This window comes from Leucopleurus acutus (genome assembly GCF_964270905.1).
Source record: "Leucopleurus acutus genome assembly, chromosome: X".
NCBI lineage: Eukaryota > Metazoa > Chordata > Mammalia > Artiodactyla > Delphinidae > Leucopleurus > Leucopleurus acutus.
This window is the reverse complement of record NC_139148.1, coordinates 107,110,124-107,129,587: the sequence shown is the minus strand read 5'-3', so window position 1 is coordinate 107,129,587 and position 19,464 is coordinate 107,110,124. Positions and strand designations below refer to the sequence as shown.

The following is a 19,464-nucleotide window of genomic DNA, read 5'->3' as shown; positions in this document are numbered from 1 at the left end:
TGTACTTGTGCCAGCATCTAAGAAGATAGAGCCAGTGGACAGCTTTGGTATCAAATAGCTAATGTAGGGCTTCCGTGGTGGCGCAGTGGTTGAGAGTCCGCCTGCCGATGCAGGGGACACGGGTTCGTGCCCCAGTCCGGGAAGATCCCACATGCCGCGGAGCGGCTGGGCCCGTGAGCCACGGCCACTGAGCCTGCGCATCCGGAGCCTGTGCTCCGCAACAGGAGAGGCCACAACAGTGAGAGTCCCGCGTAACACACACACACACAAAAATAGCTAATGTAAAGGAAGAAAAACTGGGCAAAGAATAGACAAAAGGGATTTGTGCCCTCAGAAAGAAAAGAATGACTAGAAATCCTGGACTATATGAGATAGAGTGTGTTTAACAATAAGTTCTACTATGTGCACCAGTTTGGAAAAGGAAGAAGGGACAAAGTTCTAAGATAAAAGTGAATAAGGGCACAAAAATATCCACACTATCCATGTCCCCTTAAATGTGTTAAATAGGATGGGCTCTTTCTTCAGCTGTATTTGGAAAGTTGAAAGTCACAGAATACAAGATGTAGTTTTAGTGACCCCTTTGGTTAACTCCATCCATGCTAATAAACAAATAAGTAATAGTAATTAATTAAGGAAGCCAAGAGTTATTTTCACTCTGGGACCAACGTTTGTAAAAGATTTGCACAGGAGTTAATGGGAGTTATTTGCTTCTCAGTCACAGGTGCCAGCTTGGAAAAACTTGTTGCTAGCTATTGATACATCCAAACACAGAGAAATATGCAAGCAAAATTTGATTAAAAAGTTGGCCCTCGGGGTCATTGCAAAGCTCCAAAGAAGGCAAGTTTGATGGCATCAGGAAAGATTAGTTCTAGGGACACCATAATCTCTGTCATAAAATATCACTTGCTGGGCCTGCTTCCAGAGTCCTTCCTCTTAGAGAGCCTAACCTGAATAAGAGCTACAATAGTGGTTTGTGATATATAACTTAACACATCGAACAAGCTTTTGTGTCTGAATATATGAGAAAAAACCTTAGATGGAACCCATAGCACTGAAATCCTTGACATTCAGCAGTGTGATCTTCTCCAACTCCTACAAAGCAATTTTTGGAACATTGTTGAAAAACCAAAATTGTTATTTTCACAGTCTCTCCTGGCAGGAAAAAAAGGAGAGCAATCCTCAGGATAGGCTAGGCGTCTTGTTCGCGTGCAGATTTGGTGCAAAATTCGAAACCTATGGTCATGTAGCCTCACAAAGATTCTAGACCAAGTGCCTTGACATCCATAATCCCTTTAAGCTCTCTCCTCTGGCATGTTTCTGAGACAAAAGCATGCAGTATCCTTGCCTACCTGTGACCGCTGATAAGAGCCAATGTGACTTTTTTTCTTTCAGGTTGTACAGGAGGAGATCCCCATTCCTTCCAGCTTTGTGAGGCTGAGTTACCTAAGCAGCCGCACCCCCGGGTATAAAACCCTGCTTCGGATCCTTTTAACACATTCAACCATTCCCGTGGGGATGATAAAAGTACACCTCACAGTAGCTGTGGAAGGGCGACTCACACAGAAGTGGTTTCCCGCTGCAATTAATCTTGTCTACACATTTGCTTGGAACAAGACCGACATCTATGGACAGAAGGTTTGGGGCCTGGCAGAGGCTTTGGGTATGTTGAAATAATTCTGTGTAAATAGCAGTGTTGTGTTCACAAAACAGAAAGTACTAGCTGCATATTAATTTGTATTTGGAATAATTATGGGTTTTCTTCTATTTGAGGGATCTAAGGCACTTTTTCATTTAAACACTCCCTTTGGGCCTGTTTAGAGTTCCCTTTTGACACATTTTTGCTTCAAAACAATTTTAGTTCCTCTTTCATGATGGCTGCATACCAGTGGAATCACACAATATCTGACTTGTAACTGTCTCCAGAGCTGAGTGTTGCCTTCTAACTGTGACCTTTGGTGTGGCGTTCTTCAGGTCATGTTTTCATATTTGACATTGAGACTGTCATTTCCACTTAGAAAATACAAAATTTTAACTTACAGGCATCTCCACGTACTATTTTTTATGTCTAGGATAGTTAGACTCCATTAACTTGTTACTGTGGTAGGTTAAATAAAAAGTCATCCTGCCTTCCTAGTCCTTTTGACTCTAAAACCTAGAATCTTACAAATAGTGGGGACCTTAAGAGGTCCTTGGGGGTCTGTGATCTTCAGATATTTAATTCCTTCAGACAAACGGCATTTTTTTAAAATGAGACTGAGACAGATTTGCCAACTTTTTATTTTGCCAAGTAAGAATATTTTTTAAAGGAAAAAAAAAAGCCCCTACAATCTACTATTGCCTACCAGTACTGTAATTTCATCAAGGAGGAATACCTTAGCATCAAAAAAAGGAATAGTCTGTCTTAAGAAATGGTAGTAAGCAATCTAATACTGATGCTCAGAGAGACAGACAGATAGGCAGAGAGACACCGATGTCTTTATTTCTCTCAGTCTGTAGAAGACAGTGAAAACTTCCTAAGAGACCTGACAGGTCTTCGGAACCACGGTTGGGAGCCATTGACTCTTGTGCCTTCAGGCAGTAGCTCATGGAAACCACCCTTGGACAGATGAGAAGACTATTTTTAAAGTTCTCCAGAGGAGATCTTTTCATATTCTCCCTTGAAAGTGTCTAACATGGTATAATTCGCATATAACTGACCTATATTTCTTAGACTACAGTGTGTCGATTTCCTCTCTTTCTTTCCAGAGGGAAGCATAGGGAGGGGAAAAAAAAAAAAGACCGGTGACTCTTCTTTGCCCAAGAGACCCTCATATATTTAAATAATCAACTCATCTCTGTTGGGCTTTATTAGAATGCAAGGACCATGGAGTGGTTCAGATTGCCTCAGTTAGTGAGGAATTATTGTAACGACACAGGGGAAAGTAAGGAAAGAACAAGAAAAGGCATCAGCAGCCTCAAAGGTGGGCCTCATCAAATTGCAGCCTGGCTTGGGATACACTGTAGTCCTAGAAGATCAGCATCTGCTCTATCAGCTGAGCAACAGCTCTAGTTGTCCCCTCTGCAGCAAGAGTCCACTGCTTCCCACCATGGTGACCCAGCCATAGTGATGATGGAGCTCATTACTTCTCCTGTGGTACTAACTACCCTCTTTTTCTCTCAGCTCTTACCAACTCCATGATCTGGTGTCTTGCTCTGTATCTTGCATTCAGATCTCTCTTACAATATTGGGTTTTGTCAGCCAATCACCATGCAGTAGAGAACATCCGAAGGCAGAGCTCTACCGTTAGGCTAACTATCAATGAGGTCGCTGGCCAGCCTGCGGAGTCCTGCCCAATCCCTAGTCCAGTGAGTGTAGTGATGAAGAGAATAACTCTGGAGCCAGACTCCCTCCCTGAGTTCACATCATCCCTTCTCTACTTACTAGCAGCTATGCAACACTGGGTAAATTACTTAATCTCCAAATGCCACAGTTTTTCCATCTATTAAACGGGTATCATAAAGAGAATGTTACAGGTTATTATGCTATGAGGATTAAATGAGGTGAGTGAGTGCTGGTTGCTGGTATGGTCAGCATATTGGAATCACAAGGTATAAAGCATGGCGCCTATGCAGGTGTTTGTTGCCTCAGCGTCTCTAATAAGGGAGCTGTGGGCTTAACAGGTAGGTACTGTGTTAATTATTCTCCATTTGCCCTCCCAGACACACACACACGCAGACACACATGCACACGCACACAGTCTCTTCTGTGACCTTCTCTGTGCTTTGAAAGACTGGCTTCTGTGGGCCACATTGCCTGGACTCCTTTGCTCTCTGGCTTCCCTCTTGATTTGGTCAATGGATGGCACCATCAGGAGACAGCAGGGTGGAAGGAGAGAGAGGTCAGGGTATTTATCCCTCTCCCTGCTTCACTGCAGTTCTGGCAGTGACTACACTGGAAGATGGGAGCTCTGTTGAGTAGCCCCTCCTCCAAATCCCCAGGCTCTCTCTGGTCTCCTGTATCACTCCCTCCCCTTACCCCTCTCTGCAAGCCCAGACAGCTTCCCAATGTTGCCAGTCCCTGGGTGGGTCACGACCCTTGTTGATTCCCTTCACCCTGCTCATGCTTCTTTAAATAGTCCCTTCATACAGCTCTTTACTGTGAACACTTCTGAGTGTGATATCTGACTCCTGCTGGGAGTCAAATATCACAGCCTGGCTGATGCCTCCTCAAAGCCTCATATTCCCCTCTCCAGGATATTATCCTAAAGCCTTTGCTTCACTAGAATAATCTAAAATTCCTCTAACTTTTCTCCATAGGGCTTTGTTTTCCAATTCTTTATGGCATTGCTCAGAACCCTTGCCAAGTTGTGAGATTTGGGGGTTTTTTTGTTTTTATTTTTTTACTTTTTTCTTAAGTTGTGACACTTAGCAACTTACCCAGTACTGTGATGAAGAGCTGACCAAGACAGTGTCTAGCAGTCATTTCTTGCTAGGGTTCACGTAAATGCAACTCAGCCTGACTTTTTTAAAAAAGTAAAAGCTTTATTGAGATATAATTCACATACCATAAAGTTCACCCATTTAAAATGTACCATTCAGTGGGTTTTAGTATTATCACAATGTTGTACAACCATCACCAACATCTAATTCCAGAACATTTTCATCACCCCACAAAGTAGCCCTATAGACACTAGCAGTCACTAGTCACTCCTCCCTCCCCGCCAGGCCCTGGCAACCACCAGTCTCCTTTCAGTCTCTATGGATTTACCTTTTCTGGATATTTCAAACAAATGCAATCATATAATATGTGGTCTTTTGTATCTGACTTCTTTCAGTTGACATAATGTTTCCAAAGTTCATCCATGTCATAGCAGGTGTCAGTCCTTCATTCCTTTTTATGACTGAATAATATTCCGTTGCACAGATATACCACGTTTCATTTATCCATTCATCAACTGGTGGACTTATGGGTTGTTTCCACTTTTTGGCTATTGTGAATAATGCTTCTATTAACATTTGCATACAAGTATTTGTTTGAATACCTGTTTTCAATTCTTTGGGGGATATACCTAGGAGTAGAATTGTAGGTCATATGGTAGTTGTTTGACATGTTGAAGAGTGGCCAAACTGTTTTCCACAGTGACTGCACTATTTTATCAACCTCACTTTATGCATAAAAATGTGTTATACATCTTCCTTTTAAATACTCCCAGTGCTGAAGATTCTAGAATTTTCCTCCTTGTTGTAGTTAAGCACTCTTAATGACTTAGTTTCTGATATATCCATGGATGATTGAATAAACAACTAAAACACAAAGAAAAACAAAGATGTTCTAGTATACATGCCAGTGATGAAGGCTTCATCCGTATTGTTTGCCTGTGGGTGTTGTTTTACTTCCTATTTCTACAGTTAAGTTCCTGGTCAAAACTTGCTCCAGCATTCTGACTATAAACATGGCCTTAATTAAAATGCTGAAATACATATTGTTGGTTCCCTTTTAAGGCTAGTAACAGTAATAAAAGCAAGAGACAATTGACCCACTCAGAAGTGTCCAAGGGAGAGGGAAAAAATGTTCCTCGTGGTGTTTTATGTATACTTAAGGGACATTTTTTTTTAGAGTAGAGAAAGAAAATTGGCAAGGATCCCAAGGAAAACAGCCAAAATAATTTCAGGTGTGGTACCTAAGATGGAATATGGATTATTTACCTTGTAGGAAGTGTTCCTGATAACTTAATCATGGTTAAAGGGATTTTATTTACTACCTAGTCTCCATTTCCATCTCCGCGGAGACTAAGGGAATTTTCTTGACAGTGGTAAAGCATTAGGATGTGTGGTAGAATGAAGATGGACAATCTACTTCTCTGAAGATGGATTGTGAGTGCCTTAAGAACATAACAGACAATAAATAGTTCAGGTGATAAATGGATGGAGACAAAGAGATCAAGTATGTTACCATTGAATTCACACCTTAATAGATACGATTGAATCTAAACAAAGAAGCAAACATTTAGTTGTACTCCTAGCCATATTTTTTAATCACTTAACTGATGTTAGAAGAAACAGACTAAATTTTGCACCAGATATTAACAATGGTGCTATATATGACACTTCTCAGGTTTGCTTCAAATTCAGAAATCCTAGTATAGGCTTTTGGTAGGAAGAATAATAGCCACCACCTCCCAAAGATGTAAATATATTATGTTACATGGCAAAAGATAATTAAGGTTACAAATGGGGTTCGGGATGCCAATCAGCTGACCTTGAGATGGACTGATTATCCTGGATTGTCCGGGTGGGCCCACTGTCATCACAAGGGTCCTTAAAAGTGGAAGAGGGAGGCAGAGGGGAGGTCAGAGTTAGAGGATAATATAACTATAGAAGAAAGGCACAGCAAGATGCAGTTTTGCTGGCTTTGAGGATAAAAGAAGGGAGCCAAGGACCAAGGAACGTGGGTGGCCTCTAGAAGCTGGAAAAGGCAAGGAAATGGAGCCTTGGAGCCTCCAGAAGGAACTCAGCCCACTGACCCCTTGATTTTAGCTCAGTGAGACCCTTTTCAGACTTCTGACCTCCTTATCTATAAGATGATAAATCTGTCTTGCTTGAAGCCTTTAAGTTCGTCATAATTTGTTACAACCTCAATAGGAAACAAACCTTGACCACTATCCTTACAGTCCCAGTTATAGCTAGGATTTTGATTAAAACTATGGCTTGAAAGGTCTCCCACTCTTCTTCCTTCCCATGCCAGTTAAGTATGAACCTCTCCCACCTGTTTCTGGGTGATGGAGAAAGAGATCAGATTTAAACAAGCTGAATTGGAAATGATGGTGAATATCTAAGTTGAAATGCCCACTTAGGGTGAAATGTGGGACTCTTGTTTCCCCCATGGCTCAGCTGTGGGAAATTGGTGTGATCTCTAAGGCCTAGAGTGTCACGAAAGAAGAATAGATTGTTGAGAGACAGGCAAAATGAGAAAAGGAGTACTTGAGATCCTAGGGTATCCCACCAGTTTTTACAGTGACACAGATTTTGCAACTAGAGGGATAATACCAGAGTGAATAAATTACCAACAGAGGTTGTGTGAACTAATTCCTTGGAGAAGTATCAATGGCAGCTGATAAGATTGATTAATCCAAGTACAATATTGATCAAGTGGAAGAAGAGTAAAATCTCCCTCGGGGTTGCAATACAAAAACCACAATCACTAGTTCATCTGGCTTAAAGATTTTGGTGTCTGATACACAGACAAGACTCCCCTGCTAAAAACTCCATGTGAGCATTTGAAATAATTTGCCCTTAGTGCTTTATTCTCTGGCTCTAAATAAGGTATGATGTCTGGAAATCACTGTATATTATTTAGTTTCTTTCCCAACTCTGCTGCTTGCAAAACAGTGTAAAAAAAAATCATTTTTAAGTTCACAGTGCTGTTAAAATTCTAGAGACGGCTTATTTAATTTGACAAACTGGCTTGTTCAGGGGCTCTGATCTGCATCCATTATATGAATTTTGTCAAAATAATTCCCTATGTCCGCCTGTGTCCGCATACCTTATCAATATATAATAATGCATTCTGCCTGGTCTTCATTTTAATTAAATTAAACTGCAGTGGTTTGGAGTCCTGGAAGTGCAGGAAATCAGCCATCCGCCTTTAGTAGCACTGCTATAAACAATTCTATTTTTCTTCAAGGTTATTGGCAACAACAATTGCATAATTATTTAGTACAGTAGTTTGGCAAGAAGGAGTGGTGTTTCAGGGAGAACTAGACTTCCTAAAGGTTCACAATGCAACGGAGTCTGTCTAAATTGTGTTAGAGAGAAACAGGGGAACATTAATGGTAATAGGTGCTAAGCTAAGTTTGCTTTGTGCACACAAAACATCCCCAAGAATGATGCTTTAGTGTTCATAAATTTCCCTTCAGTAAAACCTAAGCAGGCTGGGCAGCCACAAAAATAGCACCCATTGAATATTTCGATAATAAATGGGTAGTGCTTTGCAATTTACAAAGTTCTTTCACATACATTTTCTCATTTTAATCCTTATAGCATTCCTGCCTGATAGGTATGGCACAATGAATATGATCTTCATGTTACAGAGCGGGAAACTGAGGTTCAGAAACAACAAGTGACTTGCCAAAAGACCGTTCCACAGCAGGGATTCAAACTCAGGTCTCCCAGTCCTGAGCTCTGCATGCCTTTTTACTGCTGCCTGTCTTCACTAAAGGGACCAACCCACTTTACTGAGTACCCAATTCAACGCCCCAGTGGCTTTCTGTCAAAGAAGCTAGCAGAGATAATAATCTTTCATCATTTCTCTCCACTCATGAATTCGTAATCATTAACTGAGAGCAGGGCTGTTTTATCCATTCAGCTTTATAGGCACAGCACCAAGGATATGAGTTTTTCAAGGACCTACAAAAATCTTCACAACCTAAAAAATAAATTTATTGGCACCAAAATGTGCAAAGAAAACCAGGAATCAACATTAGTAAATTGTTTAAATAAATGTCTGCAAAATGGAGCATTATGTCAGCTTATCAACTCCAACTCAATTTTCACACTTACACGTGAAATGTGTTTAATGTTGGATATGGGTTGTGGGTTGTATCCATTTTAATATTTCTGATAAAATGTGAGATCGGCCCTCCGAAGAGTACCTAGAGCTTACCAGGGTTTTTAAATGACCCTTGATTGACACTCTGGTAAGCAAGTGGTCTGTGCCCATTTCAAACTGCTGGTCACACCCAGTATTAGACTGTGAAATCCATTTGGTGAGTCAATCAATATTTTTTAATGGAATGGAATGGAATAGAACATAAGTGAATAGAATAGAATAGAATAGAATAGAATAGAATAGAATAGATCAGAATGTAAAACTATGAGGAGAGTATGGTTTGGGAAAACTTCCTTTCACTTATACGTGTGTGTGTGTGTGTGTGTATCTTTACATGTGTGTTGGGTCACAATTAAATGACTTTCAGGCATAAGAATTTGAAAGCCATTGGCAAGGTAATATAGTCAAGAGACAGAAAAATTAAATGATTTACCAAACCATATGGTTTATTTTCCAAGTCAGCATTTATGACTGTTCTTGCCTCCCAGTCCCTTCTACCAACCCATCTCAGGGCATTATGGTGATATCTCTTCAAGATTAGGTGACGATATATATAATTTGTCATTCAAACCAATATACTCTTGAGAGTGAAAGAGGATGCTGTTAACAATAGCATAACTGGATACTGTTTTGGGCCAACCAGGATACATGGTGCTTCTGCTTCAAGGTTATCCCTAGCTTCCAATCCTTATACCTTAAACTCAGAGCAAATGAAAGGTTATTTATTTAAAGCACTTCTGAATCATGGGTCTTCCCCTTAATAGCTGTGATCTAGCATAGAAGTAAAAGGCACTTGCTAAGAAGTGACTGGGTTTGAGCTCTGGTTCTGCCATTTACTACTGGTCAGATGACCTTGGACTAGTCACTTCACCTCTCTGAGTCTATTATCTCATCTATCAAATGGGAGTAAATATATCTTCCTCATGAGCTTGCATGAGTCTTCAAATTAGGTAATATACACAAAAATGTTAGGTGTTATGCAAATGTAAGGTGATATTATTTTAAGGAGGCCATGGATGAAAGTTCCAAAAGGCAGGTAACCCTTCAGGGTATGGCCTCTCTGACATGACGAATTATCCTGCCCTGTGTAATATCCACTGTGTCTGCAGTGCTTAGCAAATCACCTGTCTGGCACGTAGAACTGCTCAGCGAAGGTTTGCTGAGTCATTAAATAACCAGCACCTTTCTTTCCATTACAGTATTGCATCCCCGTTAATCAATCACATTGTTTCAAAGGATAACTAGTCCATTTTCAAGGTGAATCCATCTCCTAAACCCCCTCCCAAAGAAAAATGCCTAAATACTGCTAGAAGATAGTAACCTTTTGTTTTCTTTTGTACTGGGTGAGGGGCGGGGGAGTGGGGAAGGGGAAGGGGTTGTTCTTCATTTGTTTTTTTTTTGGTTTTTTTGTTTTTTTTGTTTTTCCCGTACGTGGGCCTCTCACTGTTGTGGCCTCTCCCGTTGCGGAGCACAGGCTCCGGACGCGCAGGCTCAGCGGCCATGGCTCACGGGCCCAGCCGCTCCGCGGCATGTGGGATCTTCCCGGACCGGGGCACGAACCCGCATCCCCTGCATCGGCAGGCGGACTCTCAACCACTGCGCCACCAGGGAAGCCCCTTCATTTGTTTTTGATGCACTCCCCAGACCTTGACTGTCTAGCTACCCTGACCTTCTTTCAATCTCCCAAAGATATGAAACCTCAAAGCCTTGCCCACATGCCATGCTCTCTGCCTAGAATGTTCTTCCCTGTTCTTCATGAGGTAAACCCCTTCTACATGAAGAGGCTTTCCCTTGTCTTCCCATTCCAACTTAAATTCCCTTGTTACACTGTCTCATGATACCCTGCACTTTCCCACCGTAGCAGTTATCATGATTTGTGTGTGTACGTGTTGTCTTGTTTCATATTTGTCCCTCTCACTAGAATGTGAGCAACGTGAGCTCCGCTGGCGGGAGTGCTATCTTGTTCATTCTCACATTCCCAGTGCCTGACAACAGGAGGTACTCATTAAATATCGTGAATTTGTTCACCCTGCCTTCTGTGGTACACAGGTCATCTGGGTTCTGGGTTCGCTTTTATGCAGCTAGGCTCGGACAAAGCAGCCCGAAAAAAGAATTCATAAGATAAGTTGTCAGTGTACAGGACCTCTTGGCCAAAACTCTGTGTGGCTACCTCACTCCTGGATGCTTTTTACCTTTTCTACCTGTATTTTCTCTTCATTCAACTACTGTGTCGCTTTTAGCACTATGATGTTTAAACTGGTAGGGTTATTTTTGTAAACTGGTAAGTTGCAGATCCTAAGTAAAATATTACCAAATCAAATCCAGTGACTCATTGAAAAGGTAATACATCATAACCAAGTACCGTAGAGTGTATTTTAGGACCTCAAAGATGGTTCAGCGTTAGGAAATGTATTGCTAGAATTTACCACCTCAATAGATGAAAGGAGAAAACTATGTGAATATCTCCATAAGTACTGAAAAGGCACTTGGTAAAAATTCATCACCTGATTCTGACACTCTTAGTAAGCCAGGAATAATAGATAAACAAAGCATTTCAGGCCACTGGGCACTGTGTCAAATTGAGGAGTCTCTGGGGTTATCCTATCCTATGAGAACTCACTAGAGAATAGGAGAAGGCAGAAGTCATTCTGGGAGCAGGTACCCGTTCTCAGTAGATAGCATTTTATCTGTAGTTTTTGTCTATTGTGGCCGTGGCCTTCATTTGGTTTGTTAGGCCTCTCGTCTTTTATTGTTGTTGTTTTATATTAATCTACTATTTTAAAAGAATGGGAAATATTTCTTGTTCTATTTAATGATTTCTTTTCAATAAGAACGTTTCGATCTTGTTGTTACTTACCTTTTAAATGTGATGAAATTATTTTTAGATGTTCCTTGAGTTCATGAAGGTAACATAAATTTCTCACACTGACTATCAGACTACTTTTAATTATATATTGCCTTCATAAATGCAGCCATTATGAATTCTGAAACCTTAGCCTGAAGCTGTTGAAAATCATCTGCTTAATCTTGTCAAATTTTGCACATCAGCTTCATTGCATGGCATCTTTACCTTGGCTATATAATGTCAGTCTCCTATCGCAGCCCTTATAGGTGAATGTCACAGTCACTAAGTCGGGTGTCAGGAGCGCTGTGGCCCTCCACCTTCTTGCAGTCCCTGCATCACACTAATGCTGCTGCTCTGATAAGTAGAGTGTAATTCAGTTACTATTTTTCTAATGTCAAATGGCTTTGGGGGAGCAAGCTGCAGTCTTTCTTTATAAGCCAGTAGAATAAAGTCTTCTTTATAAGCCAGTGTTGTTGCAAGATGACTAACAGTGAAGTCAGGTGCAAATGCTGTGACCAGAGGACGGCATCCTCTACAAAAGTAGCAAGGCTATCTTGACAATCAGTGACTCTTGGTTAAGGAACATCCCATTAATATCTCTGTGTCAAGGTGAGGGAGAGAATATGGGAAGACAGAAATCCAGACGGAATTAAGGGTGTCACAAAAGAGGCAGTCACATGGTTCTGAGAAAGTATTCTGCCATATTAACGGCTCTTTCTCAACTGCCTTCCCAATATGTACACACCAGCATGGGACCACTACACCAGCCCCTAGGAAGTGTAGCCCGGGACCCCCTCCTTCCCCACCTGTCTCCACTCACTGCCAGACTGGTCTGTCCTCCATAGCGCCTCTGAAATGTTGATGAATAATTATTCTTTTCTTCCTATTACACTGTTCTTCCCAGGCCCCACTCCAGAATGCTGGAGGCTGAATCCTTTGCCTACACCATGCTGTGTTGATGATCAGATGTGATAGGCACCAGGCCACCTGGGAAGTGGTAGTGGGTCCACTCTGCTTAGTTAACTGAGACTCAGCTGTCACAGTACCAGGCAGAGTGTAATGTCGGTGCTCAGCCTTTTCAGTGCCAACCCCTGAGTAGCCCTTTTTTCCCCCATATTTAATTATATGAAAAAGAGTAGGCATTCAGTGCGTTACAGTCTGCTTCCATGAGAGGAAGTCTAGGATTGGTTGCTACTGTATTTGCCAGTTCCTTGTGCATTTGGAGAGCAGCTCAACTCCGTGGGGTGATACGTCTGCCTTCTCATACACCAACTGCAAGTTCCAGGATTCTGTTAAAGCGGCTGCTGTCAGAAAGAAACCTTGCCTTGTTACTCTGAGCAAGGAGCCACACACAGCCATTCTCATTAAAGTCAGTTGGAATTTTGGACAAGTCTTAAGTATAAATCATAACATGATTAGCTCATAGAGTTTTCTCAAGAGAAAGTAAATCTAATAAAAATTAGAGGGAACTTATTAAGTGGCCGCCTTGTTGCTATTTGCTATGACTAGGGGAAAAAATAATATAATTGTGGGGTTTGCAGCCAGTGCACTTTTTTGTTATGGGCTAGAGAGCAATTCAGACATGAGGAGGTGAAGAGGATGTCTCATTACCATTGCACTGAGGATACTTTATATAAGCATTTCCTGCCACAGAGTTGGGAGGATCTTTGCTCCTGAGAGGGAAAAAGCAGGCTCCAAACCACCATCGGAGGTCACCAGGGCACACTACTTACTTGCAAAACTGCACAATCAACTTCCGGAGAAGAGATTCTAGGGGAGCACATCAGGCTTCAAATGTGTAAGAGGCAGATCCTGACAATAGCAGGGAAGGAGATGTGGCTTTAAGGGAACTTGTAATCATTATCGTTGTGATTATTTATTAATCGAGACTTTTAAGTGTTGGCAAGAGAAGCAGAAACTGTGTTATTCTTCACACCAACATGGCCCTAAGTGTGCTTTCTCACCCCCTGAATTTTCCAACATGAGTTACAGTGCTCTCTTTGGCTTTTGGGTTTGATTCCCCAACTTGAACTGATCAAATGCAATCTTGAAAGAACGCACTTTAGAATCATAGCGTGAAATGCTAAAGGGGGACTGTAAGAATTATCTAGTACAGCAGTCTTTGATCTGAGATCTTTATTTAGACTTCAGGAGATCCGTGAACCCCCTAGAATTATATATAAAATTTTGTGTGCATATGCGTTTTTCTAGGAGGAAGATCCATAACTTTTATCACATTCGTAACAAAAGGTTCCCTGATCCAAAAGGGTCTAAGAACCACCAATTCTAGTCCATCCTCTCCCCTCCTCCTTTGTTACAATGAAGAACAGACTCCCGGAGATGGAGAATAATATGCCTGCAACCACACAGCTAGTTAATGGCAGACCCAAGAATTGAAGTCTCTTCTGACTCTAGGTCTGAAACCAGTTATCTCCACTATACCAGAGTTGTTTTAGCAAAGCACTGGGGACATGATAAGATATCAAGGAGATTGTAGACAGCAATGATTCATGCCACACGTGTAACCTGAACTAGATTACCTTTGAGATCCTCTTCACCACTGAAATTCTGTGTTTCTATCCATCTTAATAGAGAACAGCATTGAACCAGATGATCCCAAACTAATTTCCCTTTAGAAATCATTTCCACTGTATGATTAGTCTTTCCTGCTTCCTATTGATCTCCCTTGCTAATAGTGCTTGGTTAGGGCTAATACTAAAATGAGTTTGCATTCCAAGGTCTTCACCAGCTGATGGCAGGGTAGAAGGGCATCCCCATCAGGACCAGCTACATAATTTGCAGGGCCCAGTGTTAAATGAAAATACCCAGCCTCTTGTTAAAAAAGTACTAAGGATTTCAAGACAGTGACAGGAGAACATTAAACCAAGTATGGGGCCCTTCTAAGCGTGAAGATGGTCCTGGTCCCTTTTAAAGCTTTGATGGAGGGGGGACAAAGAGAAGTCAGCCTGTGGTTTAAAATTGGCCACAGATGACCCCCCAAAGGTAACGAGTTGTATATTCACAATCATAAGGACTTTTTGGCTTATCTGTGCATGTGCTTGCACACACACATGCACGTGCACACCTAAATCAGTTGGACTAAAATTACCATCTTTTCTCTTCACCTAATGCCCAAATCCAAAACTAGTCTGCTTGAATTTTTCCTCTTAGGACCTATTGCACTGGCATTGTTTAAGCACACATTTTCATTACCAGTTTTCATAACCAGATGACAAAGAAAGAAATGAGTTCTCCAGGGGCATCTGAAGAGTCAGGTAGAGGCAGGTACTCGAAAGCAATAGCACACGACCAGCTAGGGATATTTTAAGCTGCCAGAAAGGGGGAAAAGCAGCTAGCTTTGGGCTATGCAGTGTAATGAGCCAATACTCTCAGGCTTAGAACATTATGAGGACACAAAGCATTTTAAATTCAAGAATCAGAACTCTGGGGTTCCAACAGGTAAGCAGATTTACCAACTGAGAAAATGGTTGGGACTTGGTATACTTGAGTTCTACATATTTCAGTAGAGCAGAGGCACCCAAGTTATCACATTCTGCACTTCCCATTTTAGCGCCATACTGGGGTTCCCAGTTTAATGCACGACATCCGTGCTTCATGAGGGTTGGAGCCAAATGTTGGGTGATGTCCCATTGGTTAGAAACCAAAGTCTAACATGCACAAAGTGGAATTTACACTCACAGTGCTTGTAGCACTCTAAGCAAACTCAGACTTCTTGGCAAACTAAAGGCCAGTTAGCATGGGAGAAAATATAAATGGGCAAATCGATTTTTATTAGTCTCATGTGTAGTCAGTTGTTGTATAAGTGACCCAGTACTCCAAAGCCAGCTTCCTAAGTGCATTTTGCACTCCAGAGAGATCAGAAAACAACTTTCCCTGCACTTCTACTACAAAGGTAAAGAAAGAAATTGTATCACCACAGCTTAAGCCTTCAGGGAGCTTATTTCTTCAGTTTTACAACGCAGCCTTTTACCCAAAAGCGCATACTAAAGCTTGATGTCCAAAACATATGGTGCATACCTAATGACAGCCTCAGTGAGTCACTCATTCATATATTTATCCAATAGGCACTGACTGGTCACTTTCGGATGCCCGATGCTATGCTAGGTGAAAAGTATTTGTGATCAAATTTCAACCCAAATCAGAATTCAATAGCAGATGTGTTAGCCAGAGGTTTACCAACCAGTGCAAAAATGAAGCAAATCTTTTTAAATGTTCTAATGTGTTATTAACTCTTTGTTTGCAGTGTCTGTGGGATATGAATATGAAATGTGCCCCGACTTTATTCTCTGGGAAAAAAGGACTGTTATCTTACAAGGTTTCGAGATGGATGCTTCTAACCTAGGAGGCTGGTCATTGAATAAGCATCATATTTTGAACCCTCAAAGTGGTAAGCACATTTTTTGATATTTATTAATACTATTTTCCTAATGCTATATACGTATATATGTAATACTTATTGCAGAAAATTTGGAAAAGTACAAGGAAAAAAGTACTTATAAGTCCACCACCTAGAGATGACCACATTATACTTCTTTTCAAATGGATCTGATTTCAAATTAGTGCTAGTAGAGTGAGACCTCTTCACAAAGTAATATGAAACTGGGTTTTGAGAATCATCTGTCGGGGCTTCCCTGGTGGCGCAGTGGTTAAGAATCCGTCTGGCAGTGCACGTGACATGGGTTCGAGCCCTGGTCCAGGAAGATCCCACACGCCACGGAGCAACTAAGCCCGTGCACCACAACTACTGAGACTGCGCTCTAGAGCCCGCGAGCCACAACTACTGAAGCCCGCGCGCCTGGAGCCCGTGCTCTGCAACAAGAGAAGCCACCACAATGAGAAGACCGCGCACCGCAATGAAGCGTAGCCCCCGCTCGCCGCAACTAGAGAAAGCCCACACGCAGCAACAAAGACCCAGTGCAGCCAAAAATAAATTAAATAAATAAATTTATTTTTAAAAAATCATCTGTCATTAGTGCACTATCCCAGGTGATTAACCAGTTTATCTGACATTGTAACCAACTTCTAAAAATTGGAATAATATTTGCCGTATTTCATATGATCTAAGACACCATCGATTATAAGTACACCGTTATTTTATGGAAAACGGTGTCAATTAAACAGTGACACACACTGATTGCAAGATACATACTTATTCCAGAGATGTGAAAATAGGAAGCAAAATGTGCATCTTAGAATTAATGAATAATCTAAGTGATACAGTTTTCAAAGAGTTTTAGTGAACTCTGTCCCATTTTAAACACAACAACCCTGCAGTGTGGCCTTAACCCCATTTAAAAATCAAGACTCCGAAGCTGAGTCACGTTACTTTCCCCTAGGGCTCACAGTAAGTGGCCAAGAGCTGTCCATGTGCTCTTTCTCTACGCCAGTTTTTTATCCACATAAATGTCAGTATATGCAGTAAGAAGCTAGGGGTAGAGTAAAGGGACAGTAATGGGTAATAGAGAAAAAGAGGTAAGAGGAACGCAGGGGAAGAAGAGAAAGAATCTGGGAAAAGGCTACAGCTCTGGACTTCACTTAGTTTTAAGCCTCCTAAGTCCTGGACTTAGGAAAGAGGGAAAAGCAGTGAGAATCAGGACACTCTCATCTTCAACCTTTGCCTTCTTTGTACCACTTTTCCTGCTGTCGCTTTCTCCTAGTTTGTAATTTAAACGTTAAATAAATCAGGAGAGGAGACCACAGGTGGCCCTTAAGTCCATGCTTCTCTCAGACAAACTGATTTTGCTACCCTGGTTATAAATGCTTCATCCAAGTCACTTCACCTCCTTTTGCTGGGAAACCAATCGTTGGTGTTTCCATCCAGCGTCATTTGAACATCTACTGGTAAGTTTTCACTGTGAAATCATATTCCTTTTCATCTGAAGAGGCAGCTTCTGACCAACCTTTAGTAGAATGTGTACTTTGGGTTATTTCTCCAGGACTGGGGAAATGAATGTATATATGAGGCAGCTACACCCTTCCATCCAGCTGCCCTTGTATCCCTCTTACCTTTGTGAAATAGCTGGCTAAGGCCGGGTTATCTTGTAAGGCCATGAACTGACCAAGGCTAAGAGATCCGTTTTATAATCACACCTATGGTCTTATTCATTTGCACCGTAGTTAAATCAACCAATCCAACCAGCCACACAGGCTGGGAAATTTTGATCGGCAAAGCTAACCAGGTTTGCTTCAACCACAGAATGAGACCACCTACCAGAGTCCCAGTGTGGGCCCTGAAGGTGGAGTCCATTGCTGTATGCCCGTGTTATACCTTCTTCCCCCAATTCAAGGAAGATCCCAAATTCCACTTCCGACTGTTTGTTTTTTTAAGAGCAAAGATTCAGGCACGGATATAAAATGTCAACTTTCTTTCTGTTGTCAAAAGGAGAATCACAGTTTTAAAAGTATAAAAACGAAAGGGCAGATGCCACTTATTAAATTATTAGGTTTTTTGTTTTGATTTGAAAGAGTTTGACATTTTAAGCAGCCGTTTCTTTTCCACTCACTTTTATTGGCTCGTATGGATTGTCTCTTTCAAATGCCTGTCATTGACATTAAACACAAAGTGGAAATGACCTCAATCCAGCCCCCAGCTGTGTGCTCCCAGTCCTATATTCTCTTACCATTTGCTTCACCCAGGTTTAAAAATTCAGAACAGAGGGGAGCCATTCAGAGAGTTGGCTTTAGGGGCCCCCCTGATTTCCACAGATGTGTCCTTTTCACCCCTAATTCACCAGTAATTGGTTTTTAGGTAATAGGTACCAAGTTATTTCTGGGAATCTTTTTAACAGCCTTACTGAAGTATAACTTATACACCACAAAATTTACCCATTTTAAGTGTACACTTCCATGCTTTTTAGTAAATGGTAGAGTTGTGCAACCGTCACCACCACAGAGTTTTAGAATGTTTTTATCACCCCAAAAGGTCCCTTGTACTCACCCCAACCCCACTAAATCTACTTTCTGTCTCTTTCTGAGAATTTTATTCTGAGAAAGAAACCTTACTTAAGATAGATTTTTTAAAAGGAAGATTTGTTCATTTTATCATCTCATTTGTAGGCACATTGTATTTCTCACCAAGAACTGGTCACACTTGCCAGGAAACAGATCTGAAGGCAGCTCTGCCAGTGCCTTTCAGCCTGCCCTTGGACACGAACACCTCTCTTGGGACATTTTCAGAATCTAAATCCCACCCATAAATGCAGTTTTCGAAACAGGAATGATAAGTGTGAAGGAGCAGCTTTGAGAGGACCAATTAGAAAGCAATGCTCTTTCCCCCTCAGGTCAGACAGTCTTTTCTGACTGATTAAGGCCAGAGCCTAACTCTTTAGGCACCCCGCTTTTTTGATCTGAGACAGATAGCAGATTAGAAACAAGAATCTATCTTCCCCCAATTTCCTCTCGCTGGTTAAAAAGACACCTGTAATTAGATTGGATGTCTGCTGCCATTCAATTCTGCAGTTTTTCTTTGGCTCCAAAATCATTATGCAGCGGGTAGTTTCTAGTAGGCAGTGTTTTCAGACCATTTGTCATTTCAGTTGCAGCAACTGTATTTACCTGACAATTAACCATTGGTTGTGGAGCATTGTTTCCAAATATTATGCCTGATATATGGAGATGGTTCCTGCTTTCACTGTGAGATTAAAAAAAAAAAAAAACTAGGAACTTGTGTTTTTCAATATTATTCCTTCAAAATACATCTTCTTAATGATTACAGAGAGTACATATTTATTCTTTTAAGATAAATCAGTTCTTCAAAATTATGCCAGTTGAGTGTTTAAAATTATTAGAAAAAACAATCCAGGGTTCTAATTGGGTATTGTCATCTGTCTGAAATGGATAAAGAATTTCCTTTAACTTAGCCTCCAAGATAGGCCAGTAGTTCGTTGGCAAATGGTTTTAGTGGGAGGACAAGTAAGTTTCCATTGATCATGTTGGCATATCTCCCAGTTTGTGTTTATATCCTCTCAGTCAAGTCCTAAGAGAAATATGTATTGGGTCCCATGTTGTTCAT

The 19,464-nt window shown here is 41.2% G+C and overlaps 1 protein-coding gene across 1 annotated transcript in view; it reads left to right on the top strand.

The window, feature by feature from the left end:
- Window positions 1-19,464, top strand: part of TENM1 (teneurin transmembrane protein 1) — a gene marked incomplete at its 3' end in the record, with an annotated part of 801,014 nt that overhangs the window by 660,731 nt on the left and 120,819 nt on the right. Inside the window, exons 20-21 of the mRNA XM_082865351.1 lie at window positions 1,393-1,660; window positions 15,697-15,840. Of these exons, the coding sequence (XP_082721477.1) occupies window positions 1,393-1,660; window positions 15,697-15,840 (412 nt within the window). The remainder of the gene's footprint in view (window positions 1-1,392; window positions 1,661-15,696; window positions 15,841-19,464) is intronic.